Genomic DNA, 27,713 nt, shown 5'->3' with positions numbered 1-27,713 from the left:
AATATACCAATACTAAACATCAAAAGCAACATAAAAATGGTTCGGTAAAACTCTGGGGTTGGGGTGAGGATGGAGGAGGAAGAGAAGCATGTCAAATGTTTAAATAAGAATAGATGAGAAGAAAAAGAATTTTAAATATGGAAATTACTTTTCTGAAAGTCAGTATATTAATTACAAGGGGAAAATCAGGAAGATGAAATGGGAAACGTTAACCAGGGAAGATTTTTTTCCCCCCAATTTTATGACCATTTTTATTTTCAGATGAGATTAAGTGACCACAAGACAAAATTAAAAGCATTGTAAATTAACATATTTGTTTGGGTTTGAGGTCTCATTTGTTAACACAAACACTTGAACTTAAAAGAACTTCTGGTAAACCAAATGTGAATTTTCAATAGCACTCCTGTTTATAAAAGAGGAGGAAAAGAAATGAATGAACCCAGCGAAAACCATTCTTCCTAAACAGACTGCTGACTGGTGCGCAGATGGTAAGAGCCTCCTGCTCGCGCTGAAACTTACAGCAGAACAGTGCAGATCCTGCAGCTTTTGGAACTGCCAGCCACATGGCCTATGATCACCTCCAGATGATCTGTATCACCTCCAGCCAGTGAGGTTTTAAGGCATCGTTCCTCTAGTTCTGTGACTTCTACTCTTGAAGAAAGGTCCGAAGTTAGTGTTTAAATCAGGGGCATTTTCTTCATATATATGTAGGCACAAACGGAAAGGCAAAGGAACCTGAAAATATCCTTCTGCAGTTAATGTCTCTAGAACTCAACTCTTTTATAGTGAGAAGGCCGCTCCTGCATAGGAATTTAAATAGACTGGCAGATTGCCTGACGTTTAGTTTTGACTACGATAAATGACTGTTACTACTACCTGTACCTCATGATTACTAGTTACAGTTTCTCAGAAGAGACTAGTAAAATTGTTTATGGCTATTAAGGTTGGTAAAGGAATTTTTCCTTCCTTCCTTTTTTTTTTTTTTTTTTTGCTTTTTAGGTCCCCGCCCATGGTATATGGAAGTTCCCAGGCTGGGGGAGGGGGGGGGCGAATCAGCGCTACAGCTGCCGGTCTACACCACAGCCAGAGCAACGCCAGATCTGAGCCGTATCTGTGCCCTACACCACAGCTCACGGCATTGCCGGATCCTTGACCCCCTTAGCGCGGCCAGGGATCGAACCCACATCCTCATGGATAGTAGTCGGATTTGTTTCTGCTGTGCCACAATGGGAACTCCTTTATTTCTTATGAAGGAATATCACCACCTTAAAATCTCCCGGTGGCACTTTCCGCAGCGATGCTCACCATCTGACAACTTACTTTATAAAACCTCAGTACCACATACTAGATACACCGAGAAAAAGTAAGATCCAGTCAAAGAGAGAGGAGCCGGCTCTCTGACCATTGAGGACAGTGAAGCATCTTATTGAGTCCCTTTGAAACAGGCCCCTCAACGTCTAAGGAATCAAGGGACACAGCTGTAAACAAGAGGATGAACTTGCTCCCAGCTGCGCACTGCCAAGTTCGCCGGTTGTGGACGAAACTGTGAGCGATTTCTAAACTTGCTGTGCTTCAGCTGTGGCCTTACCAGGTCACTAAACCAAGTGCAGTATGAAAGGGGGCAACACCGCTTTCTTATACACAAACTCTGACCAATCGTGGGCGTCACGGAGCAGAGGCTATGTGGACAGCGTGAGGAGGTACGGCCTGGGTACCCCCTAAACACACGGACACTTCCCACTCACATCATTTTATGGGGTTAGAGGAAGATAAGGATGCGGTGATTGGTATGGAGTCTGCGGTTCATCCTGGACTTCCTGTAGAGGAGACCGGGGACGCTGGGGTCCAGGCACACGGCCACTTGCTGTCTGTAAGGAAGTTACCCTCACCAGAAAGGTGGGGGGCGATCCTGCCTCCTGCATAGGGTTGCTGTCAGGATGAAGCCAGACGCTGCAGGACAAAGTCAGGACGGTGCCAGGCACACAGGAAGCCCCAGTAACTCAACGTCGGCTGACAGTATCTTCTAAGAAAAAGACTCATATCTGCAAAACTGAGTCTGCCTTCTGCTGCTGCTTCTTTTTTTTTTTTTTTTAGGGCCGCACCCGTGGCATATGGAGGTTCCCAGGTCAGTGGTCAAATCAGAGTTACAGCTGCCGGCCTACGCCACAGCCACAGCAACGCCAGATCTGAGCCACATCTGTAGCCTGCCCACAGCTCACAGCAACACTGGATCCTTAACCCACTGAGCAAGGCCAGGGCTCGAACCCGCATCCTCACAGATACTAGTCTGGTTTGCTAACCGCTGAGCCATGACGAGAACGCCCTTCTGCTTCTTCTAAGTGCTCTGATGATTTTTCTGACCTCCCTCTCCCAGGTTATACACTTAAATTGAGCCTGGACATCAACCCATCACAGCTTTACGGTCGTTGTACTGGCTTCGCTTATTCAATTCTTTGTTTCTCTGTCCAATTTCTGTTTTACTCCAGAGCCTTTCGGTTCTGCTGGAAGAAAATGGCCAGGAAGTCTGGCTTCTTGCTGAATCCCCAGTAGCCAACAGAGGGCAGAGTACACTGTAACCCAGTAGCATGTATTTGTGGAACGAATAATTTGATATTAAAATGTTAACTTACTAGGTTAAGAAAAGTTGGTGGCTGGTGCTTTTAAAAATACATAATTTTATGTAGCTGAAAATACCCCCCTCCAAGTGCAATGAAATGAAGCTCAGTACTTGGAAAGAGGCTTCCTGAAGAATGGCTATTTTTTCCTTCGATTCTGTGGGGCGAGAGGAAGAGTGATCCCCAGGCCTGACTCCCCGCGGTGACCCACCCGCCCAAGTGTCCGACGATGTTTGAACAGCAGTGTCTTGGCTCTGAGTAAAACCGCCTTGTGTTCCATGGCCGTGGACTTACAAGGGAACTCCGCGGCCAGCACATCTCATGCTCCCCTTTAAAGGGGAAGAAACCCGGGCCAACAAAAAGCAAGATTCTTTTTCTGGTAGGGCTGGGCCTAGATTTCAGGGCGCTGACTTCCAGACCGTGTCGGGAGGGTCACTAGCTCCTTTAAAAATAATCACTGCTGTTTTAATAGCATCAGCACCTGTGGTTTCAGCTTCCGCCAGACAGGAGCTATTAATTTCTCTTCCTCAAAGCCGCGTCGCTGGTCCGTCGGAACCTTGTTTGCTCGTTCGCTGCAGTTGTCTCCACCGCCAGGGCCAAATGCTGAGCGGAGGCACCTTTCCGCTTGAATCCAATAAATCGCTCTGCCCAAATATAGAAAGAGAAGCGACACCAACCATCCAGACGGCGGCCAAATTTGGCAAGTCTTCGCGGAACGCGATCCTTCCACCTGGTAGGGGCCTGAGCCCAACCCGCAGCCCCAGGCGTTCTTCCTCGGCGGGGCCAGGGACCAGCCGTGGCCTCTCTGCTGGGAGTCGAGAGGGACAGTTAGGCTGAGTGGAACTTGCGTGTCTCTAAAGTGGCGCGGAATTACACTCCTTCTTCGGAAAGTGTTGAGCATCCAACCAAATCCCGAATGCCTAAGACCGTCCACAAGCAAGTCTGGTTTGGCCTTTTTGCCGTTAGTGCTGTTACTGTGTTAGCGAGGCCCAGGCTGCCTAGGTTCGGTTCCGCCTCGCAAGCGATCAGCTCCACCGTTGACCGCCCGCGGCCGCGGGGCTCTGCTCCGCCCAAGTCCAAAGGCGAAGGGCTTGCGCCCCCCCCCGCGGGGGGGGGCGTCCGGGGGAGGGGGCGGCCGCCAGCGCGCATGCGCACGCCAGCCTCTCTTAAGAGCGCAGCGCAGCGGCGCGGCGGGCGAGTCGGAGCCGGGCGCGCGGGGGTGCGGGCGGCCGCAGCGCTAGGCTTCTTCCGTAGCCCCGGGGGCTGAAACTTCCGTGGGAGGCGCCCAGCGGCGCGCACCTCCGAGGGCGCAGCAGCCGGGGAGAGGGGGAGCCAGACCCAGCGCGCGGCGGTCGGAGAGCGGTGGAGGGGAGCGGGTGAGCCGCCCGCTTGGACCCGCGCCCAGCAGCAGCCGTGGCCGCCGCCAGCCCGGTCGGCTCCCGGGACTGCGGCAGGGCGCGCCGGCCCCCCGTCCTCGTCCTGGACGCCTGCGTGCGCCTGGAGGATCGACCGTCTGGCCCTCGGAGCGGAACGTGGGGGCTGCGCCCGGGGGGGCTGCCCGGGCGGCGCGGCCGGAGCCATGCGGACCGAGTTCCGAGCGCCGGAGGCTGAGCGCGGCCGGCCGCTGCACTTGCTGCCCGGAGACCTCCGTCCGCTGTCCCCCTTCCTGGCCCCTTCTCGCCTCCCGAGAGCGGAATAAAGGCGGGGAGACGCGCCCCGACTCGCGCGCGGGACGCTGAGGCTTAAACTCTGCTGCAGCGCCCACCGGTCGTCCGGCTCCAGCGAGCGTCCCCTCGGGGATGCACGGGGAGGGTCCCGTCGCGGGCGCAGCCTCCGGGGGCCCTCTGACTCGCTCCCTCAGAGTTCTGTTGGCGAGTGCCCAGGAATTCAAGGCAGCCCCTGCTGGGACCCGGCCGAAGGAGGGCATGGCTTAGCTCTCGGACTTGGCGGCGGGGGCGGTGGCCCGCGCGGAAGGCGCCGCGGAAGGGACACTCGGCGAAGAGGTCCTGGCCTCAGCACCGCGGAGACCGGGGCTCCGGGCCGCGACCGCCCGGAGTCGCCGCTGCGCCCTCTGGAGACGCGCCGCCGGTGCCCAGGGTGGTGCCATGTGGGGCGGACGCCGCCCGGCCGCCTCCTCCCGGGACGCCGCTTCGTTCCTGCGGCTGCTGCTGGCCGCGCTGCTGGCGGCGGGGGCGCGGGCCAGCGGCGAGTACTGCCACGGCTGGCTGGACGCGCAGGGCGTCTGGCGCATCGGCTTCCAGTGCCCGGAACGCTTCGACGGCGGCGACGCCACCATCTGCTGCGGCAGCTGCGCGTTGCGCTACTGCTGCTCCAGCGCCGAGGCGCGCCTGGACCAGGGCGGCTGCGACAACGACCGCCAGCAGGGCGCCGGCGAGCCTGGCCGCGCGGACAAAGACGGCCCCGACGGCTCCGCAGGTAGGCGGGCCGGGCGGATCGGAAAGGGGAGGAAGGACCGGGAGCCTGGAGAGGGGAAAGGAGCCTGAAGTTGCAGAAAAGGGTCTTGGATCGGGAGGCGGTGCTTGCCTTCTGGCCTGGCTATTAATTTGTGCAAAGTGGGGCACCAGCCCGCTGCCCTGGGCCTCAGTTTCCCCATCTGTCTGCTAAGGGTGGCACGGCCTGGATTTTCCGAAGAAAATCTCACATCCAGGGCAGAGCGAGCCACAGGGGGAGCCCCGTGTACCTCCCTCCCGGGGGCCTCTGTGCTCCCCTCCCAAGTCTCCTGTCTCCACAGGGCTTCCTCCTAAGAAGGGTTCAGGTCTTGGGGCGCCCCCCGCGAGGGGGCTGCAGGGGCACTCGAAGGCTTCTCAGAGGGAAGGCAGCTCCTCCGGGCTTGGCGGGATGCGCTCCGTCAGACTCTAGCCCGGGGGATTCGAACCCTAAGAGGCGGTTCCCCGCCACGGCCCGGGCCTCGCTCGGGTCTCCTTACCACGTCACAGTCGGTAGGTGTGACATCAGAGCTGTGCCAACCCTGCGCTTTGTGGCTCTTGATTTTTTTTTTAATTGAATTTTTTTGAAATTGCCCAAGTTAGAGATGGAAAAATAAACACATGCGGGAAAGCGTGTGATAGGTCCCACTTCCACCCCTTGTCACAAGCCTCAGCCCCCCTCTCCCAGAGTCACCCGGAGTGTGCGGGAGGGAGGGTGCGGGGTCGGGGAGGGGCGCACGTGGCATCGTCAGAGGGGGGCGTGTCGTCTGTTTCCGCGGCTGGTCAGGAGGAGGAGGGGACCCTCTCCGCCCCGAGCCCAGGGCTCCAGCCGCCCGCGCCCGGCTCTGCCGGTCGGTGTTGGCAGAGCCGGCTGGGGCGTGGTTGAGCGGCCGCTCCTTTCCGGGCCCTTCCCCTTGCGGTCGAGCACTTTATTAGCTACTCCTCCTGGCCCGCCGCCGCCGCCCGGACTCTGAAGAGGAGGAGGGTGGGTAATGCCTGAAGTGGTCCTGTCTCAAAACGAGAGGCAGGCCCAGCGTGGCAGGGTGTGTGGCCCCAGCAGAAACCCGGGGCTGAGCCCAGGACAGGCTGCTTACTCTGCAGCGGCCACGCTGGGCGGCCAATGGTCTCCCCAGAGTTGGGGGTGACCGGTCAGACCGACCTCTCGGGATGCAGTGACATGTGAGGGCACCTTCTCAATTCTACTTTTGAATCTTTTTTCCCTAAAATTTCTGCACTTGTCTTGTGCAGTCGTGATGGTCTCCGTGGCTGATGAAGCAGTGCCCACGACGCACAGAAGCACCTTTTTATCGAGTCTGTGTGTCTTCTCTATTAAAATCCAATTAAATTCCTGAAAAGGGAAGTTACTCCTCCCCCAAACCCCTCATATGGACTTGGACTGCTTTGGGGTATTTTTTTTCCCCCACTCTTGTTTGTTCACTTCTTGTTGACCTATGGGGCTGGCCTCTTAATTTAGACAGTGAGCCCACAGCACCCGGCCCTGCGGCCTGGCACACGCCGCGGTTACCCCACGAGCCAGTGTAACCAGGGCAGGGCCGCCCGCTCAGGGGGCACTCTTAGGAGCACGCTGTTTACTCTGCTCAGCATCGAAGGGGAAGGCCACCTTCACTGTCAGCCTTTGCCCACAGACGTCTCCAGTACGTTTTCCTGACAAGGCATCATTTCTCTCCAGCTCCATGTGGGACCATGTTCTACAAACACTGATTGCAGACCTACTGAAGGAGCGGGATTACAGGGAGAGCGGCTTGGCGAGCGAGGCTGGGCCCTGCCCTCATGTGGCATCTGGTCAGATAGTCAGGGAGGTGGCCCAGAGAACCCAGATGGCCGAGGGGCTTGGTGACACAGGGCGGGGTTCTGCAGACCCCTCCCGGCTGGTTCTCTGTCCCCAGTCGTGCCTGCTCTGCCTGCTCCTCCCCGAAGGTCTTTTTAAGTAAAACAGTTGAACCGAGGAGCTCGTTACCGATTTTTGGTAGTTTTCATTTCTATCTTTACAGTTCTGTTTTCCAGAGTAATCCTCACTTGAGAAGTGGGTGCCCTCAGCCACCTGGTCTCGCCTGGCCCCTTGGCTCAGGGGAGGCTCTTTTCCTGGAACTAATGTTCCAAGTGCCCTCCTTGGTACCTTGTTTCATGCTGAGCTGGGCAGCTTCGCCGGTGCCAGGCCCCCCTCCCAAGGACCAGCCTTCAGCTTTGGAGAGCATCTGTGGAGGGCTTTTCTTTTTTCTTTTCTTTTCCCGTTTTTGACGTCCGTGTCCTACAGACTCTTTTTGGAAGTGGCTGTGTCTAGGGTCCGACCTCAGTTTTTTGTTTTTTTTTTTAATTTATTTGCCTATGAAACAAGAACTTAAAAAAAAACCCAGTAAAAGAAGTTTGCAAGGAATGTAAATAACTGCCTTGGGGCGGGGGAGGGGTTTTTACATATTTTCACCCCGTTTCTGTGTAGACTCTCCACCTGCCTTTGAGAGCGGACCGAGGTGTAGGCAGTACAGTTACTGCAGGAATTCTCGGCCGGTCTGAAACCCTCAGGCTCCCACTCTGCCAAGCTGGCTCTTTGCCTCCATGGATGGCAGGTCGTGTGTTTCGCGGGTGGTGTCCCCACCGTGGCTGTGGGGGCCGAGCCGCTGGCCTTTCCCCAGCACGTGAGGGAGCACATGCCGAAGGACCGTGGGGCCCGGGGGGCTGCTGATGAGCGCCCACACCGGCCCGGCCTGGCTTCCCGGGGTCTGGGTGATACATCGCCCGGCGCGCGTGCGGGCGTGGCCGGTTTCACCGCCTCCTTCCGGGAAGTCATCGGGTTCTGTTTCTCTCCCTCAGTCCCCATCTACGTGCCCTTCCTCATCGTCGGCTCCGTCTTTGTCGCCTTCATCATCGTGGGCTCGCTGGTGGCCGCCTGCTGCTGCCGCTGCCTGCGGCCCAAGCAGGAGCCCCCGCAGAGCCGGGCGCCGGGCGGGCCGCGGCTGACGGAGACCATCCCGATGATCCCCAGCGCCAGCACCTCGCGCGGCTCCTCCTCCCGCCAGTCCAGCACGGCCACCAGCTCCAGCTCCAGCGCCAACTCGGGGGCCCGGGCGCCCCCCACGAGGTCGCAGACCAACTGCTGCCTGCCCGAGGGCCCCCTGAACAACGTCTACGTCAACATGCCCACCAACTTCTCGGTGCTCAACTGCCAGCAGGCCACCCAGATCGTGCCGCACCAGGGCCAGTACCTGCACGCCCCCTACGTGGGGTACACGGTGCAGCATGACTCGGTGCCCTTGACCCCGGTGCCGCCCTTCCTGGACGGCCTGCAGACGGGCTACCGCCAGATCCAGGCCCCCTTCCCTCACACCAGCAGCGAGCAGAAGATGTTCCCAGCTGTGACCGTGTAGCGCCAGGCGGGGCCGGTGCCCGCGCCGCCCCGGAGGGCGGAAGCTGTGGGCGGGGGAGGCGTCTCAGCGCCGAATAGGACCCCATCCTTTTTGGATGGGCCTCCTTGGCCCCCAGACTGCGTGAAAACGCCTGTCTCCCAATTCGCGCTTCTGGATGCGGTTTCACGGATGATTTAGGATGCTGCCCATGGCTGTGTGACAGGTGTGAGCCCTGAAGTGCCCTTGAGGTATGGCTGGCAAGAGGATTTTGTAAACTGAGAGGTGAAGGGTGTTTACTCTTTTGCTATTATTGCTTCTTCTCGTTTGTCCTTGTAGAAGTCTGGACGGAATAGCTCTAACCTCCCTTTCCCCTGGGCCGGTGTCTAATCAGCATCCTTGGTGTTGGGGGGGAAGAGCACGGTCACCATGAAAGGACCCCGACTCGGAGGCCGAGGTCAGTCCTTGATCTCAGCGTTTCACAGGCACGTCCTAATCGCATTGTAAACAGATATATGTATAGTCTATTTTTATGCTTGGGGGGGGTCTCTTGGGTGCTTTTTTACCTTGCGAGGAGATCTTATCACACAGGGGTTTTCTACATTGTAAAAAGCGACCGGACGAAATCCGTATCGTGACTTAAATGAGGCTTCCGACCTCTGGGATTTTAGCCGTGGCGTGTGCTGGGTGGCACGGTAGGGAAACCGCGTGCCCCCTCTTGGTGGTATATTTTGAATTTCTGACCTAGAGGGGCGTCTGAGAAGACGTAATTAGACTTTTTATATTGAAATCGCAAACTCTCATCACCTGCTACTTCCCCAGGGTCCTTTTAGTGTGGCCACGTGGTGTGGCTTGGCATCTCATTCTCTTTGTGCTCCGACCTCGCTGTCCACACAGTAACTGAATGCAGGTCGTGACTCTCCTTATGCAGGAGCATCGGCTTTTCTGCCCAGATCAGATGAAGCATTTTCTTGGCTTCCCCGGGCAAATTCAAAGACCTGCTTTACAAAGCTATTTAGTGTAGCTCCTTAGCCACAGTCTGGGACTTGGGATGAAATTTAAAACCACCAATACGATTGACTTTGCAAATCCTAGGCTTTTTGGACTGTTGTTATCAAAATGGCTTATTTTTCGAGCAAGAGGGACTGTTACCTTGAGAAAAGCTTTTCAAGGAGATATTGCCTTTCTTCCCCACAAAGTTCGTTTTTGGTTTCCTCTCTTTTCGTCCTCACCAAGCACTGTGGTCATCACCAGTGCTCTGAATTAAGAAATTCGAGGGGATTTCTTTGTGTCCTGTGTACTTACAATAAACAAGCTGAAGTATGTCCAAGTAGGTTTCCAATTGCCACCAAAACCACGCTGTGTAATTAGGCAGTTGTCAGGTGTGGTCTTTTCCATATTTATATCTGTGTCTGTAGTTATCTGTCTGTCATCGGACATCAATGCACACATTCTGTCACCCATCTGTCTCGTGGCTGGATAATGTCAAACCATTGTTGGCAATTGGTACCCACAAAGCTACCCCATCAAATTTGTTTTAATAACCAAAGGCAAGGGAAAGTCATTTTACTTATTAATAAATATTTTATGGTATGAATTCCTTGGGGAGTTGAGTTTTTTGTTTGTTTGTTTGTTTGTTTTAGGGCTGCACCCGTGGCATATGGAGGTTCCCAATCTAGCGGTCTAATCCCAGCTGTAGCCGCCGGCCTACGCCACAGCCACAGCAACACCAGATCTGCGTGGCATCTGCAACCTACACCAGAGCTCATAGCAACACTGGATCCTTAACCCACGGAGCAGAGGCCAGGGATCGAACCTGTGTCCTCATGGATACTAGTCAGAGTCGTTTCCACTGAGCCACGACGGGAACCCCTGAATTGGTTGTTTTTTTTTGTTCATTTTCTTTTTATTTGGTAATTTTTCGAATGGTCTGCAAAACCTGTTCATAGAATTGCTGAGAATCCTAAACATTGCTTTCTAGAACCAAGAGCCTATTTTTGAAAGTAATTCATATCTAGGAAGTTACAATGTGTCCTGAGTCACTGGGTCTTATTTTACTGTCCCTTGGGAAATGGTGACAGCCTAAGACCAATGGTTCTGCTGGGGTCCTTATTTTATCATGCTGATGTGTGTTCTGTCCATTGTCTTTGGTGGAGGACTCCAGCTTATCTACAGTAAAATTCCTAGGAATTTGGAGGTGAAAGGGGCCTTAGATCACCCGGCCTAGGGATTGGCAAACCTTTTTTTTTGGTAAAGAGTAAATATTTTAGGCTTTGCAGGCTCTGTTGTTCCTCAAGCTCTTGAGCTCTGTCACCGAAGGACAAAGGCAGCTGTAGAAGGTACATGCACAAGCGTGGCTGGGTTCCAATGAAACCTGAGGATGGACCCCAAATCTGAACTTCATATAATTTTCAGATGTCACATTTTAAAATGTCAGTGTAAAAGCCATGGTTCAGTCCCTCATCTATCTGGTCCACCCTTACCCACTGCTGGAATCTGCCTGTGATGTTCTCAGCCGCCTTTTCTAAACACAGGGAGTGCCGGTGGGTCAAGGACCTGACGAGTATCCACGAGGATGCAGGTGCGATCCCTGGCATTGCTCGGTGGGTTAAGAATCCAGCGTTGCTGTGAGCCGTGGTGTAGGTCAGATCTGCTGTGGCTGTGGCTGTGGCTGTGGCTGTGGCTGTGGCGTCGGCTGGCAGCTGCGGCTCCGATCTGACCCCCAGCCTGGGAACCTCCATCTGCTTTGGGTGCAGCTCTATAAAAATTAATAATAAACAGAGGGAGAGAGAGTTCTGTTTCTCCACACAGGCCTAACTTTCCTTCTTTCCGTGGTGTCTGTCATGATCTGAGCTAAAGGGCAGTTTAATGAGTTTTTCCCCTTACTGACTGCCACCTGATCTTTCCAAAAAATATAACATCCCTAGAAGCAACCTCAGATCTTTTCAAATTTGGGAAGAACTGGAGAAATTTAGCTGACAAAATAAAAACATTCAAACACCTGGTTTCGCTATACCTTCCTTCCCGTCAGGAAATCAGAACCTATAAAGTGTAACATGCACCGCCTAGAAATACCGTGAGCTGGTGGAAAAAAAAGGAGCCGGTACGGACAGAAAGCATAGCTCGCTCGGCCTGTCTCCTGCATGGAAACTTGCAGCGTTGGTTGGTTCCTGATGGTGCCAGGGGCGTTTTGTGTGCCCGTGTGCGAGGGAGTCAGACCCTTGGATCGCAAGGGAGAGCTGAACTCGTTCTTTGCGTCCATTTAAGAACCTGGAAACCCCGCATCGCCTGTCGCTTCTACTGCCGCCGGGAAAGTTAAAATTTAACAAGAATATCAACATCGGGAGTGGCGGGAGGACCATTAAGACAAATAAATGCATTTTTCTGTCGTGTTTGCTCTGCGATGCTCACCTTCAAGCGAGCCTTCCGCTTCTGCGTGGGCTCCCAGATGCTCGCCTGGTGGCATAGTTCACTGATTAAGTTCATCCTGAGCTCACTTTTTTCAGGATGGCACCATTTTATTCCACGAATTCTGTGACTTGCATTTTCTCACTGTTTTGTTACAACTTAGCATTTAAGGTGCCTCCAGAAGCATTTCCAGAGGAATCCGTGAAGGTGAGAACGGAGTCGGGACAGACGTTCGTGAATACAGACAGGACACGGGCGAGGAAAGTTCTAGGGATGCTGAAAGAGGGGTCAGGAAGTTAGGAATCCGCTTTCTGTCCTCAGTTGGCCCTGTACTAGTAACAGGACCCCACTTCGTCCCTTTTTTCCTTGCTTTGTCTGTTTCCTGCAGATTCACGGCTGGCTTTTGCCTACAGCTGACAACGCCTCACAGGTCGCTCAGCTGAGGATTAAAGTGGCTGAAGGTAATGCACAGATGCTTCAGCTTTTAGTTGCATCAGCTTCCCAAGTGCTTAAAAGGAATCGGGTGTTGCTTTTGAAGGGACTGTAACACGGTGACTTCTTAGGAACGGAGCCTGGTCCTTCTCCAGTGTCAGAGGTGCAGCATTTGAGTTGAGTAATGGGCCAGTGCAGTTGCTACTCCCGGCCTATTGTGGGGGGCCGGCAGGATCTTGGGAGAGGGGTTACCTCGGCCCAGAAACCCTACCTTGTCGGTCATTAGGACAGAAAGCGAGCATGCGGGGGGTTCCGTGGGGATCAAATGACGAAGTTCTATGTAGGAAGTGAACCGCGACGGCCACTTTACTTTTCATGGTCAAATCTACAGAATACCTTCAACATTTATACCCCAAATTGAAGGCCCTAAACTCCAATCAAGAAAAGAAATTTGTGGAGTTCCCGTCGTGGCGCAGCGGTTAACAAATCCAATTAGGAGCCATGACGCTGTGGGTTCGATCCCTGGCCTTGCTCTGTGGGTTAAGGATCCGGCGTTGCCGTGAGCTGTGGTGTAGGTCGCAGATGTGGCTCAGATCCCGCGTTGCTGTGGCTGTGGTGTAGGCTGGCAGCTACAGCTCCGATTAGACCACTAGCGTGGGAACCCCCATATGCCACAGGAGTGGCCCTAGAAAAGGCAAAAAGACCAAAAAAAAAAAAAAAAAAGAAATTTAGAATGACTGTTTTGAAAGAATCTTTGACATGAGAGATGATAAAAAGGGGTACAAATTTTAGAATGGCAGCCATAAGACTGATTTTCAACATAAAACTGACATCTTAATTTCAACCATCTTGGAGGGTAGGTCTTTCCCTTAGGAAAGTCATGGGTTACATAGAACAGTCTTTACACAGTAGGCATGATGGCTCTAGAAGACTGGTTGCCATCTGTGACATGCATATAAAATTGCCACATGTGTGGACACATACGTGTACAGAATGTGCACTGGGAAATTCGGAACAGGAACAACTTAGTACATGACGCGTCTCATCCATGGCTCTGCTCCTGGTGCTTGATGGATACTTGGGAATCGCCTTTGACTCAGTGCCGTGTCTTTGTCACAATGCGATTATGAGAAAAACATGTACTTGACAAACGGTATTTGAACCCACATCCATCTCTACAAGGGTCAGAAAATGAACCAGACAGGAGGGAGCTCAAGACTGCAGTTCCTTGGAGGGCACTGCACATGGCAGCATTCCATGGATATTGGTGGCCAGAAACGGAATACAGAGGGGGTGGCCCGAAGTGGGTATCCTGGCAGGAGGCTTGGTTCCCGAAGGGCGCAAACCTCTCTTTCCGTGGGGTCTGCTCCTTGTGTTCCCAGGTTGGTAGCCTAGAGTCCCTGATGAACTTCATAGGGCGAGCTTGGCTTCGGTGCTTGATTGCATCATTATCAACTGGGAAGAAGCTGCAAAGCCTTGCCTTGATGCAGCATTTACTGCCGTGATCACGGACAACGCACCAGGGGAACAATTCATGGTTTGTAAGATGTGTTCACGTGGTTACCTCACCCTGGCTGAGACCGTCCCCTTTTCCTTCAGAGTCTCCCGGAATCTCCCAGAAGCACCGCGTGTCCACACTACCTCAGCCCCTGTACACACTGCCACGTTGGGCTGGGATGACTGTGGCCACGAGTTCTCTGAAACGCCTTCCCTGGAGAAGTGGGGGTGTCAGCTCCCCTCCCCCGCCCCCAGGATCTGGGTGACTCCGTGGCTTCTGCAGCAGCCGAACCTTGGGAGGTGATGCTGTGCCCTCTCCAGGCCCAGGCCTTAGTGGGGCTCTCACTTCCTTTACCTTGGAAGCCTGGGCTGCTGCGGAGGACGGCCGGCTGAGCTGAGGTCAAACCCTGGGTAACCACTGGTTAAATCCATCTCACCTGTAACCTGCCCTCACTCACCAAGGTCCTTTTAATTGTTGCCTTAAAGACCCTGCGTGCCCTCCACGTGGCAGGCAGTCTAAGCAGTGTTTCTCTAGAAACTTGGGATCAGCTGGGTCCAGCTCCCGCGGAGCCTGTTAAGACGGGCCAGGACCCCAGGACCCTCCCCTGGGCATGCGCCGGCGTCCCTGGACGGCCTCCTCCCTCGAAACCCCACCCTCAGCCCGTGGCCCCGCCCCCAGGTCCGAGCGCAGGGGCCGGTAGCCTAGTTACGCCTGCGCAGACCCTCACCCCTGCTTCCAATCGGGCTCCGCTTCAACCCTTCCTCGGCCCCGGGAGCCGGTCGGAGGCTCGCTGCGGGCTCTGCTGCCTGTGCATAAGCCCTCGCTTTGATGCAAACCTCGGCGTCCCCACGTCGAGGGTCATTGTTCACAAGGGGAGACCAGGTGGAGGGGCCCCCCCCGAGGGGGGTGCCCTGAAGACTCGGTGAAAAGATGGACCTGCCTGCGGTCCCCGCCTTCAAGTCATCCCAGGTGAGGTCCAGCGTCACCCAGCGCGGGGGACGGGGGGGGGGGCACTCCTGCTGAGCGTTCCCCACATCAGCGATTTAAGAGCCAAAGAAATGATAGTTCTTTTTCTTCTTTTTATTGTGGTCAAACATACGTAAAATCTACCGTTCTAATTAACGTGGAGGGTACCGGTCACAGGCGGGAATTACGTCCACAGCGTTGTAGCACCCACCACCTTCCGCCGCTGGAACCTTTTCATCCTCGCAAACTCAAGCCTGTTCCTTAACCACGCACTTCTTGTGCCCCTTCCCCCAGACCCGAACGCCCACCATTTCACTTTTTTGGGAAGATTGTATTTTATTTCGTTTATTTTTTATTGAAGTGCAGTTGATGTGTAATATTAGTGGCAGGTGATTCCGTATTTTTACTAATCGTGCTCTATTAAATGTTATTACCAAGTAATGGCTTTAAGTCCTTATACTTTACAGTATACCTTTGTTGCTTATCTGTTTTATGCACAGTGGTTTTTATTGCTCAGTAACCGACACCATCTTGCCTCGCCCCCTTCCTCTGTCCCTGTTGGTAACCAGTAGTTTGTTTTCTGTATGGATGAGTCTTTTTCTGTCTTGCTATAGAAATTCATTTGTATTAGTTTTTAGATTCCACATGAGTGATATCGTACAGTACTTGTCTTTCTCGGACTTAATTTCACTGAGCATAATATTCTCTAGGTCTTTCTACATTGCTACAAATGGCAGTATTTTCTTTTTTATAGCTGAATAATATTCCACTGGTTTAAGATGTGTATCTGTGTATATATATACACTCGTGCACACACACACACACAATTGTATTTTGATGGACACTTGGGTTTCTCCCATGTCTTGGATTGTAAATAGCGCTGCTGTGAGGTGCGTGGATCTTTTCCAATTGGTGTTTTCATTTTTTTCTGGATACACACCTGGCAGTGGAATTGCTGGGTCATGTTTGAGTTGTGTTTTTTGTTTTTGGAGGAAATTTGCAAACTTTTCCATAGTGACTGAACCAATTTACACTGCTGCCAATAGTATAAGAGGGTTCGTTTTTCTCTGCATTCTCTCCAGCATCTATTATTTGTAGACTTTTCGATGATGGCCATTCTAACAGGTGTGAGGTGACAGCTCATTGTTTTAACGTGCATTTCTCTTGTATTGGCAACGTTGTGCCTCTTTTCACGTGCCTCTTGGCCATCTGTATGTCTTCTTCGGAGAAATGTCTACGCAGGTTTTCTGCCCTTTTTTTGATTGGTTGGTTTGTTTTGCTCTTGAGCTCTATAAGCTATTTATTTATTTGGGGTATTAACCTCTTGTCAGTCATATTATTGACAAATATTTTCTCCCATTCTATAGGCTGTTTTTCGTTTGGTCAATGGTTTCCTTTATGTGCAAAAGCTTTTAAGCGTCATGATGTCCTATTTGTTTTCGCTTGTTGTTTTTTTACCCTGAGGACATAATATCCCCAAAACATTGCTGCAGTTTATGTTGGGTATTTAGCCTGTGTTCTCTGTGTTATGGTTTCAGGTCTTACATTTGGGTCTTTGATCCGTTGTGGGTTTATTTTTGTATGTGATGTGGGAGAATGTTCTAATCTCATTGTTTTATGAAGCTGTTTAGTTTTCCCAGCACCACTTCTTGAAGAAACTGTCTTTTCTTCCTTGTATGTTCCTGCCTCCTTTGTTATAGGTTAACTGACCATAGCCGCGTGGGTTTAATTCTGGGCTCTCTCTGTACTGTTCCATTGCTCTATGTGTCTGTTTCTGTGCCTGCCCCTTACTGTTTTGATTACTGTGGCTTTGTAGTATAGTCTGAAGTCTGGGAGGGAGATAGTACCAGCTTTGTTCTTTTTTTCTCAGATGGCTTTGGCAATTTGAAGTTTCTGTGGTTTCGTATGAATTTTAGGATAATTTGTTCTTGTTCTGTGGGAAAATATCATGAGTATTTTGATACAGCCTTCTACTTTTTCCCTGCCTGAACTTGCCTATTGTAGGGATTTCATATAAATAAAATCATACACTGTGTCCTTTCGTGTCTAGCTTACTTAGCAGAAGGTCTTTGAGGTTCATCCGTATTGGAGCATTTGTCAAAATGCCTTTCCTTTTTAAGAATAAATAGTCCTCTCTACAGATGGGCTGCTTTGTTGGTCCATCCATCTATCCCTTGGATATTTGTGTTGTTTCCACCGCTTGCCTGTGGGGAATGAGGCTGCTGTGAACATGGGTGTGTAAATAGCGGTTGGAGTCCCTGCGTTCAATTCTTTGGGATATGTTCCCACAAGTGAAAGTTCTGGATTGTACTGTGCGTCTGTAAAAGTTTTCGAGGTTCCTGTTACTCCGCCGCTCGGTTCTGAGGTGGTTTGTTCTATGCCTGCATCACTGGTCGGCAGCATTCTGTTCATTTTCTCGTCTGTCTCCGCCGCTGGGCTGAGCTCCTCCGATGCTTTATTTGCATGCAGTGGCTTCCATAGCGCAGGGCAGTGTGTGTGGAACGTGGTTCTAGAATGAGTGAAAGGAGACTCTTAGGACCAGGTGTGATTTTAAAAATACTCATCAACCTGGCTGGCAGCGGGTACCGACCCTTCACAGCGGGCAAGAGCCCTGTAGGGTCAGGGAACATCTGTTCCCCCGGCAGGTGTTTCCTTTAGGGGCTGGGTTGTGGAAAGCTCCAGAAGTAGCGATGTTGCGGGTACCCGTATGCCCTTGAGCAGCCGGGGATGCGGCTTTTTGCGGCTTTTCGCGACTGGCGTGGCAGTATTTCAGCTCTGGACAGGCAGGCGAGGGCACGGTCACCGTGAAGAGGCAGGGGGTGTGGTCCTGCAGGTGCAGAGATGGAGGGGCAGGGGCGTCGAGTGACTTCCGCAAGGTCACGAGGCTGATACCTGAAGCCGGGGCTGTGACTCTTTGTGTTCTCCTGCCACACTGGCTGCCCCGCACACGGGAAGCGTGGCCTTCCTTGCGGAAGTTCACGGGCTTCTTGGAGGGAGGGGATTCGGGTGTAAACGCACATCGCACATCACGGAGCCCGCGGATGCCAGACTGTCATCTGAGAAGTGCCCCGGGCAGGGGGCTGGGGAAGGTGGCAGGAAGGTGTAGGCTTTGGGGAGGGGGGCAGGCAGCAGACAGCTGGGGGGTGGGTGGGCCTGGGCCTGGAGAGACCCCGAGCTCTGGCTGAGGTGGCCATTGTCCCTGGGCGAGACGCCCGCGGGCGCCTCTCTGGGTGCTTGTGTGTATGGCTGCGGGGCCATCGAGTCACCTAAGGTTTCAGAGGTTATCTGAGAAGAGAGGGACCGTGGCGTCTGCTGAGTGAGACCAAGCCACCTGCGGGGCCGAGGGGCCTGGTCAACCTCTGCTGTGACTGAGCGCTGCTGCCCCAAATGCCCCCCCATGATGGTGGGAGGGGGCCTTGGGGAGGTGATGAGGCCATGAGGTGGGATGGGGGCTTTTACAGAGGAGACCCAGTGCTCCACAGACCGACCTGTGCATGAGGACGCAGCCAGGGGACAGTGACCTGGGGGAGCCTGCCCCAGACCTCCCACCCGTGTCTCGCATCTCCACTCCAGCCCCCACAACCACAGGACATGAATGGGCCGCCCGGGGCTGGGGTGTCCCCGGCCCGTGCTGGGCCTCTGGCGTCCAGCCCTGTGTTTCCTGTTCGGGGTGTGTCACCCCCTCCCCGGGAGCTGAGTCCGGGAGGCTGGGCCTTAGGTTCACCAGGCGTCTCCAGGTCGGGAAGGTGGCCCAGGGGCAGCAAGGAAGGCTGTGGGGGCGCCTCCCGGCTGAAGGCCCCGGAGGGCGGAGGTCAAGGTCCTTGTCGGTCCTGCTTCGAGGCTGGCCGGGAGCTGACGTGGACAGTGGGGCCTGGGCTCTGCCGCCTCTGCGGGCAGCCGTGGCCTTTCCGGGGAGCTTGGCAGAAAGGCTCTGGTCCTGGACCAGCTGTCTGGGCAGCAGGGACTCAGAGGGCCGTGCGTGGGTCCCCTTTGACACGCAGTCGCCAGGAGTGGGTGTTCTCTCTCCAGGGCTGAGAAGTGGGCGAAGCCCTCACCTGCTTCCAGGGCGTTGCTGGAGCTGCTGCCAAATTCTCCAGGTTACGATGTTGTGTCTTTCGTGTTTCTGCACCGCCCTGTCGACTCTGGTCCCTCTCCCAGAACCATCCAGTGACTGCCCTTATGCCCAATAGCCTATTCCAGAAGCGTCCAGCGTCTGCCTGGGGACCCCTCGTGCTGAGGCAGGGGGTCATGGCGCGCCCCCGGACCCTGGGTCCACAGCAGCCCACTGGGGCTGCTCCTGTCTAAGGTTTTTGGCCTCTTGAATCAATAGAAATGGCTAAGAGGCCAGACGGGGAAGTTAAGGCAAGGTTCATGGAGCCCCTGCTGCGGTCGGCGGCTTGAGAGGGGTTGACAAACACCAGGCGCCCCTCCTCGCTTGCTCCCTGATGGGAGGTGAGCTGGTTCCTTCTATGGGGTGAGGGAGTCCAGGAGTCAGGCCAGAGGGAGGCGGGGGTGTGCAGGGGGCATGCGCAGGGCCCTGTGTTTGCTCTTGGCTCCCCAGAAGGCACAGTTGGGTTTTTTTTTGGGGGGGTACCTTCTTGCCCATAATTTGCCCCAACTCTGCATGCATGCAGTTATTTTTAGTTCCTTATAGTTTCTTTGTGTTTTGTTCCTCGAGAGATGTTTGTTCTGGCGCAAGTGCTGCGGCTACTGCAGCAGGGTCTCAGGTCCCAGCCTGTCTCAGGGCCTGTCACCAAACACTGGAAAGCAGGATTCCATTAAAACGCTCTCCAGCTCAGGGATTAAACTGGCTTGGAGGTGGTTTCTTTACCTATGCACGAGGGGCTCCCTACCCCCATCCCATTTTAAATGAAATAGGGAAACAAATTCAAGGACTTTTCCTGCAGCATCTTTGCAAGTAATTTGCACGCTGCAGCTTCTCTTAAGAACACTGGGAGGGGATAAGAGGGGCCCGAGCAGCTTTGTTAGCGGCCGAAGGGCTGGTGTGTTTCAGCTCCCAGCCGCTCTTCAGACCCTGCATTCAAGGTGACCTGCAAAGCAGTGGGGCGAGCACCTGTCGCCCCTGGTCACGGGCCAGGTGGCCAGGTGGGCAGAAGGGCTTCCAGTGAAACAAAATGTCATGTATGCCCAGCTGTTTCGCTGGAAGAAAATCAGGAAGTTTCTCAGCAATGAAAGGATGTTGACTCAGAGCAGAATTCTTCCGAGTTAGGGGAGGAAACAGGTAGTGCTGTGCTTCGTCAGGACGCTACCTGTGGTTTCGTAGGAGCTCCCGGGCCTGACCCTCCCGACTGAGGCTCTCGTGACAGCCCTGCTCCCTTTCTCCACCCTGGACTCTGAGGTCAAGGACAGGGCGCTGCCAAAAGAGACAACGCTGAAGGCGGAGCTTGGTGGCCAACTGTCAGGAATTGTAACTCTGTTTATGTGCGTGGCCCACTGTGAGCAAAAGCTTAAGGTCTGGGAGTCGGATTGTGTGTTTGGTGCTTTGGTAGGTGGAGGGGTTTTATTTTGTCCTCCTCGGGGATAAGGTCACGTCCCAGGCCTCCATTTGCGGTCCCAGGTATAACAACTGCTCGGCTTTTCAACAGTGGCTGGCAGGTTCCCTTAAAAGGCTCTTACATGGGAGAGAAAGTCGGCACAGGACACTAGAGGCGGGAGTGGGCTTGGGCCACGTGTCCCGTTCCCGTGACTGCGCTTTGGTCTCTCATGTTGTCTTACAGTTTGAAAACAGCCGAACCTGAATGATTTTTCATGGGATCCTGAGTCCTTTTCAGACAACGAATCTAAAGGACATTGCTTTAGGGAGAAATGTCGGGTCAGCGGGTGGTCTTCACAGGCTCTTGGCCTCTTGGTGGTTCAAGTTCATTCCGTGAGCACATTGGCAAAGGCAGAGTTTGTAGACACGACCAAGAGATGGCAGAGGTTGGGGTTTAATGCTTTGCTGTTGATCGTATTAAATAATTTCATTGTGTGCAATTTTTATTAAAAAAAAAAGGGCCAGGAGTTCCTATCACAGCTCAGTGGCTAACGAACCCGACTAGGATCCATGAAGATGCAGGTTCAATACCTGGCCTTGCTCAGTGGGTTAAGGATCTGCTGTTGCTGTGAGCTGTGGTGTAGGTTGCAGATGCGGCTCAGATCCCACGTTGGGGCTGTGGCTCTGGCGTAGGCCGGTGGCTACAGCTCCGATCGGACCCCTAGCCTGGGAACCTCCATATGCTGCAGGTGCAGCCCTGAGAAGACAGAAGACCAAAAAGAAGGGGAAAAAAAAGGAAGAACAGAGGAAAGGCAGCGGAACACTGCCTGGAGCCTGGCCTCCTGGCCCCGCCATGCCTGGGGCTGCGGCCACCAAGGTCGCAACTGCCGGCCACGTTCAGTTCTGACCGGACAGGGGTTATCTGGAGGTTGGCGTCTGCGGAGGGACGTTGCAGTCAACTAACAGTGGCCAATGGAGAGGTTTTGGGGGTCCCAGACTCAAGCGTCCGCCGGAAACTGTCCCCAGGCCTCTTTGTTTCCTGCCCCCCTCATTCTGTCCTCGCCACCAGTGGGTGAAGTGTGGAACCGCCCAAACAAACCCGGGCGAGCGGGCCGGGGTCCAGGGCCTGAGGCTGGCCTCGGGAGGCTGCTCTGCCACGGCCACGGCCGGCTCTGGGCCCTCAGCTCCTCCCACCCGCCACTGGGCCCCTGGTTCGATGTGGCCTCTGCCCTATGGCCTGTGCATCTTGGGGTGGGGGGCCCCCCCTAGTCCATGGAGCCTCACCCGCCCACGGGAACAGCAGCGGTCTGGCCACTGGGCTTTAACGGAGCGGGGGATGGGGGAGGGGACACGTGTCCACCTGCCGTCTGAGCTTCTGCGGCTGGTCTGGGAGTGGCCCTGCCCTCGGACAGGTGAGTGGAGAGAGGCCTGCGTGCGTGGGAGCCCTCGGGAGGAAGACGAGGCCCCTGGCCACCAACACGGGTCCAGCGGCTTATCTACCCGTTTACACAGAGAACCGTGGGCTGTGACCATGGGGCTGCGCTGGGGGCCGCAGGCCGAGGGACGGTGACGGGGAGGCTCATGGAAGGTCCTGTTTTTCCTGTGGGTGGTTTGTACGCCCGCCTGGGGGGAGGGGGGATGTCCCCTTCTTCCCGCGGCGGGGAGGCTCCTTTTTCCTGGGGACATTGGGAGCTGCTTTCAGGGGCAGGGGGCGGGCTGAGAGCCCCTCCTGCACCTGCTGTTTCTGTGGTGCCTTCAGCTCAAAATAACCCCCCTGCCAGCACCGTGCACCCGGGGGTGGCATGTTCCGAACCCCTCGATGACAGCGTCTTGATGCCACGCGTGCCGGTGGAATGTGAATCTCCCACAGCCCAGTGTGCAGGGAGGCTGCGGTGAACCAAAGGGAATGAAGTAGTTGAGGGAGGAGACGACCTTCTCCGCTCAGGCTTCCCCTTTGCCTGATCCTTCGGAACCCAGTGTAGCCGCTTGGAGCCTCCTCTCACAAAGGGGGGCCTGGCCTCGGTGCCTCTGCAGACGTGCAGATGCCCTCCTGCCACTTAACAGCGATTCCGGCTGTCCGCTCCGGGGACAGAGCGGCTGTGTGTATATACAGCCTGTACCTGCTCGCAGACCTCCGTGTGACAGCCCCAAGTCCCCACGGCAGGAGCGTCTTATTAGCGGGAAAGACGTTCCGAAATAAAGCACTACGGGCCAATCCTTTAACAAAAGGTTTATTTGAGACAGGTTTCTGCAGACACACGCCGGTCCACAGGATTGATCAAAGCCAGGAAGCACGGCGCTTGGCAAACCCCCTCGAAATCCAAGGAAATGCCCTTCATTTGTATTCACTCCAGGAGGGAGCCCGGCTCCGCTACACGGCGCTGCTCGAAGTTAACGACCAGGGGACATTAATAGGACGTGAAAATGGCAACACTTCTCGAGGCAAGAACAAAACCCCGTGCTCCACCGAACAGCTCTCTGCTCTGCTGGGAGCCAATTAAACGCGCCCCGCCGCCCGCTCCTCTCTGCATAAGCAGATTAAAACCTCCGTGGCGCAGATGGTATTGTCGCGATCGGGCACAGATGTGACAGCAGAGCACGTGGCTGCGCCCGCGTGAGAAAGATACCACCAGGACCGGCCCTTCGAACAGCACGAGGGTGACCGGCTGCCGAGGTGGCCTGGATGGGGAGCTGGGGGGCTCTCTGCCCAGCACCCGAGGTCAGGGTCATGGGTGGGGGGGAATAGGACTTGGGTGGCTTTTATTAAGGAAAACCTGGAAAAGTATTTCCTTGTGCAGGGATCTTGTTGGAACGAGAGAAACTCAATGACAAAGCAGGCGTCTTTTTCTCAGTTCTGGAATTGGCCCTGACTGCTTTGCGGAGGTGTGTGCCAAGCCCCAAGGACCTCAAGGACTCACCTGCCAGCAGTCCCGTGGGACTGGGCTCCTGCCTGCCCCTGGCCCTTTGCCCTCCACTACGGCGCTGGCCTCTGAAGGGCACTCGATGGGCTCTCTTGAGCCCTGCGTTTCCTGGGCGGGTTATTTGGACAGCGCCGGTCCTTGAACTCCTCCTTCCTCTTCCTGTCATAAATCAAAGCCACCTGACACTTGTGCCCGACTCTCCACGCACAGGTCCCCTTTCTTTTTTTGGCCAGATCAGGAGAAAAGCCAGGGTGTAGGGGGCGGATGGCAGGGGCTTGTTTTTCTTGGTCCAATGCCTGGGAGTGGGTGTCTCTGAGGCGCCTGGGGGGAGAGACAGTCGCTTGAAAACGAGCCGGCCTGGGTGTGGGAAGAATCGCTCTTTTGTTCCCTGTCCGTCCGGGGAGCAGAGGTGCTCGGTGGAGGAGCAGCCGTGGGGGCCGCTTGGGGTGGGGAAACGGGGGTGCTCCCCCCTTCGCTGTTCCCACTCAGGGCCTTGTGTGCGCAGGGCCTTTCTTCCCACGGAAAAGGTCCCCGTCGCAACTCGTTCAGACCAGCAAACCGAGAGCGCTTCGCACGGAGCACGAGTGGGGGCCTGGCGTGAACGGAAGCTCTTGCGCAAGAGGCTGGTGGGTTTGCGATGCTGAGAAAGCTAATGCACGAGCCTGTGTTCCTGCTGGGAAGACGGATTCGTGTGCCGTCGCACGGGTTCGGGGGCCCTGACGTGGCATATGGCTCTTCAAGGGGGAGAGATGGCTCGCCTGAGGCTGCAGGGCCTCCCCCAGGCTTCCAGGACCAAGAACTGCCCTGGGCCAGCCGCTCCGCGACGCCCCTCTTGTTCTGGAGGGGACGCCTTATTTCCTCCGTCTCCATCACTCTTCGGTTTTCTCACGGAAGCATCTGCCTGAAGAAAGCATTGAATGGGAGACTCCCTCCTCTAGCCTGACCTGTGATAAACTCACTGCTTCGCCACGCACGCTATTATTTCAGGCTCTGCTGCACCACAGTTGGGTCACAATTTTGTATGGATCCCAGTAGGTCCAAGGCTGCGTTCTGAATGCTGAGGCTAAACCAGTCCTTGAATTCCTTTGAGACAATGACCTTCAGCGTTCATTCAAACCCTGGCTGCCATGGGTGTCGTTCTTTGGCTTGTCCAAAACTAAAGACAGCCATATCCTGCAGCAGTGTTTGCAAACATTCTCTTCAACCCGTCACCTTAAGACATCAATCTCTAGGAGCAGGAATCGGATGGAAAATATGCTTCCACGTGGCTCAAAAAAAAGATGAAGGGTCATTGTTATGACAAATGGAAATTATAGAGTTTCTTACAAAAAAAACCCAAAAAACCCAAAGCAGCCTCAACCGTAAAGTCTCTACCACCTGTCCATAGCGTTTCAGACGTTAATTATGCTCCCTTTGTTTTCCTTATTCACTTTTTCTTGACAAGCAATCATAGATTGCCACTGCCAGCTCCCTGCAGCCAGACCTGAAGCCTTGTCAGCAAAAAGAAAAGGCCAGAATTCCCACCTGTGATCTGCTGAAGCCCAGACTCCAAGTGTTAGAGAGACTGTCTTTTTCCAAAGCACAGGTTGTGCGAGGGAGTCGGGAGATGGGAGACTGTGACACTGGTTCAGAAGCCTGGGATGTTCCGCCTACAGATGGGCCAGACATTTCACCGACACCCAGAATGATGACACAGTGTCCGGAATGGCAATGACATGCTGACCCAGAGAGCCCAGCAGACGTGGCCGACTTCCTCTCCCTGCCTTCCGTTCCCTGTCCTTGCTGAAGCCTCCTGCCTGTGCTGGAGCCCGACGGGCTCACGGCCGGGAGCGCCGAGAGGCAACTCTTCTGCAGGGTCAGCCTGACGGCGACACACTCCAGCGAGAGTCGGCCGTCTCTGCAGCACTAGCCCAGGGCTGGGCCTGAGTGGAATCTTTCTCTTGAGCCCAATGCGGAGCCGGGCCCCGCAGGGCCGACCTGCCAGCCCCTGTGTCACCGTGTGACTGAGTGACAAGTGCCATGTGGCATCTCCACGGAGCTGACAGAGTGCAACTCAATCCTGTCCACCCTGCTCCCCCGAGAGGGCTTGTGTGTGACACCCTGACCTCAATTTAAAGATAGGACAACCGAGACAGCCCCAGCTACATATCAGGCGTCACACGGAGTGACAGGTGCTCCTGCTAGAAACCTTAGTCACGTGGCTATGAACGCGCTTGATCCAGGCGAGGAGAAAGGCATCCGAGGAACGCGCTCTTCTCTGCGCACCTCTCCCGGCGGCAAAGTCTGTTTAGTCTCCTTCTCAAAAGAACTGGGAACTACACTGCAACCTCTGAAGGATCCGAACTACATTTGAATGTGTAAAATAAACCCCCCAAAGCCCCAAGCAGGCGCGCGTGCGCACACACACGCTGGGATTCACACATCTGAGCCTGGAGGCTTCCCGTGCAAGGAGCCAAGTGTGGGACGGAGGACTGACTTTGGAGCCCCTTCTCCAGCTGGGCTTGGTTCCCGGGGGAAGCCAAGTGGTGAGGGTGCCCAACGGAGCTCAGTGTGGAGCTTTCCCCGCGGCCGCTCTGCACCTAGGCCGGCACCCTTCCGCGGGTGCGGGGAAGACCCCGCCCGGCTTCGCTGGGTTGACCGCAGGAGCACGTGTCGCTGTGACGGCTGCATGACCCTCACCCCCGACCACTCATCCTGCGGGTGCTCCGGTGTCTCACGTGTCCTACAGCTCGGGGAGGGGGGCCCTGCACTTCCCTGCCTTGGTCTGTGGGCCCCGGAGCCTCCCTGGGTCCGGGTGACCTCGGGAGTGAGGGGTTCCTGTCCTCAGGCAGCGCACATCACGCCCCAAGTCATCCCCACGCCCCGGAAGACGCGGGTGTTCCCAGGGGCAGCGGGGTCGGGAGGACGCCGAAGGCCTGCTGTTTTCCTTCTTCGTACAGCCGGGCCCTCCCCGGAGGAAATGGGCGGTGGGAGCCGGCCACGGCTGCCCAGAAGCACGTGCGTTCAAGCGGCCAAGAATCGGGGGTGGCGACCGCAGCGGGAGCAGAGGGCCTGCGGCAGGTGCTGCCCTCCCGCCGGCAGGCAGCCGCGTTCCCTCGAGCTTGGACCGCGGGGCTCCGCCCTGGGGAGTCGGCGAGGCAGCGCCCCCGTCGCCGTCTTGGATTCAGGGCCCCTGTGTCCGGAGAGCCGCCGGCCTCCAGCGCTGACGGGGGAGGAGGGAACACCGGTCAAGGTCAGAGAGGCCGTGGCCTCCAAGAGCGTGGCGCTCTGTTCCCGGGGAACCGCGCGTCCAAGGTCGCCGTGGGCTGAGGGCGAGGCTGTCTGGGCGTCCGGTTTGACTCGAAGGTTTCTGCGGGGAGGTGTGCGGGAAAGCGCCCTCCTTTGCGGCTGTGGCTCCAGCTTCCTCGCCCGTGTCCCCTCCCCGCCCTCGGGCCCTCGCCACCCACCTGGTCACTCCTCCTCACATCCCAGGGGGACACAGGGTCAGGGCTGTGCCTTCGTGGGGAGACATGCTGCAGATTCACTCCGGATCCGAAACGTGTGCTCAGCTCCTGGGCCAACAAGCCTGGGTTCTAATTGAAGCGGGAGCCCAGGTCCCAGGGCCTGGGGGCCAGAAATGCGAGCCTGACGTGCAGGCTTCCCTTGTCAGAAAGGGACAGAGACGCAGGAGGGCCATGCGGCTCCAGGCAGAGGCGAGGGGATTTCTCGCGTCCGTGTCCCTCTGGGGGCTGCAGAAGGAGGAGGAGGAGGGTGTGCGTCTGGGGGGTCCCCGCAGCTGCCACGCACCAAGCGCAGGGCCGGCCTGTGTGTGGGGGGGGGTCTGAGGGCGGGGCGCCGGGCCAGGAGGCACCTGACCAGGGCGCAGGGTGCAGGGGACAGTGGGGACACCATGTGCCCCCCCCAAGCAGGGAATGTGACTGAGCGGTTCACAGAATCGTTCTCAGGCCTACCACCCAGATACCTATTTTTGTGATTTCACTGCAATCAAGTTTATGCCAATTCATACAAACAAAGCGGGAATCAAAGCGAACCAGCAGCCCGCCTCGCGGGCCGTGTGCGTGCTGCCCGCGGACTCCCATCTGTGATCAGCAACCAGGAAGCCTGCGCGCCCCGCTCCGGTCCCCGGGCTGCGTTTCTCACGCGCCATAAAACTCTTCTCTTTCTCCCAGAACCACGGGGACTGATGTTTAAATGTGGGTGAAACGGCGTGTTTTTAATTTCACGCCTCGCAGAGCACAGTCGAACGCTTCGTAACAACAGAAACCAGGGTCGGGCCAAGCGCGGCGGCAGCGCGGATGGGACAGGGCCTCCCCTGCGGGGCGCGTCCAGGCTGGCGAGGGAGCAGATGACCAACAGAGGGGGGGGCTACGGCCTCGGGATGTGTTTTCCGGTGCTTGGGCTGCAGACACCGGGCTCCTCTGACAAAGGCGGGGTAACCAAACTGCCTCGCATTCAGGACCCCGGGCGCCGCGTCTCACTTCTTCCTGGACTTGCGCTTGGTGGTGTCGTAGGCGCGGACGATGGCCTCCTGGGTGACGGCTCCGTGCTCCTCCTGGGAGAAGGCGTACCCGTC

At 55.6% G+C, this 27,713-nt stretch overlaps 2 protein-coding genes across 15 annotated transcripts in view; one reads left to right on the top strand and one right to left on the bottom strand.

Moving 5' to 3' along the window:
* On the top strand, nt 4,145–10,018 carry SHISA2 (shisa family member 2). Its single transcript, XM_003482858.4, has 2 exons — nt 4,145–5,051; nt 7,892–10,018. Exons 1-2 carry the CDS (start codon nt 4,721–4,723, stop codon nt 8,443–8,445), a joined length of 885 nt encoding a protein of 294 aa, XP_003482906.1. The 5' UTR covers nt 4,145–4,720; the 3' UTR covers nt 8,446–10,018.
* Nucleotides 22,434–27,713, bottom strand: part of LOC100523747 (phospholipid-transporting ATPase IB) — a 516,487-nt gene continuing 511,207 nt past the window's right edge. For 13 of the 14 annotated variants that reach the window (XM_021065485.1, XM_021065478.1, XM_021065484.1 and 10 more), the window contains one exon: nt 22,443–27,712. In XM_021065485.1, coding sequence (XP_020921144.1) covers nt 27,615–27,712 — 98 coding nt within the window. In that variant the 3' untranslated portion in view covers nt 22,443–27,614. Of the gene's footprint in view, nt 27,713 lies in introns of all 14 variants that reach the window. The other variant, XM_021065475.1, reaches the window with a different exon arrangement.

This window comes from Sus scrofa, chromosome 11 (genome assembly GCF_000003025.6).
Source record: "Sus scrofa isolate TJ Tabasco breed Duroc chromosome 11, Sscrofa11.1, whole genome shotgun sequence".
Classification (NCBI taxonomy): domain Eukaryota; kingdom Metazoa; phylum Chordata; class Mammalia; order Artiodactyla; family Suidae; genus Sus; species Sus scrofa.
Note: the sequence above shows the minus strand (reverse complement) of the source record. Positions and strands in the feature narration are given on the sequence as shown.

Bases quoted from the DNA above. Each gene is read 5' to 3' on its own strand.
- SHISA2 (XM_003482858.4), top strand. From the start codon at position 4,721: ATGTGGGGCGGACGCCGCCCGGCCGCCTCCTCCCGGGACGCCGCTTCG. The intron at 5,052-7,891 runs GTAGGCGGGCCG...TCTCTCCCTCAG, and splicing joins CGGCCCCGACGGCTCCGCAG to TCCCCATCTACGTGCCCTTC.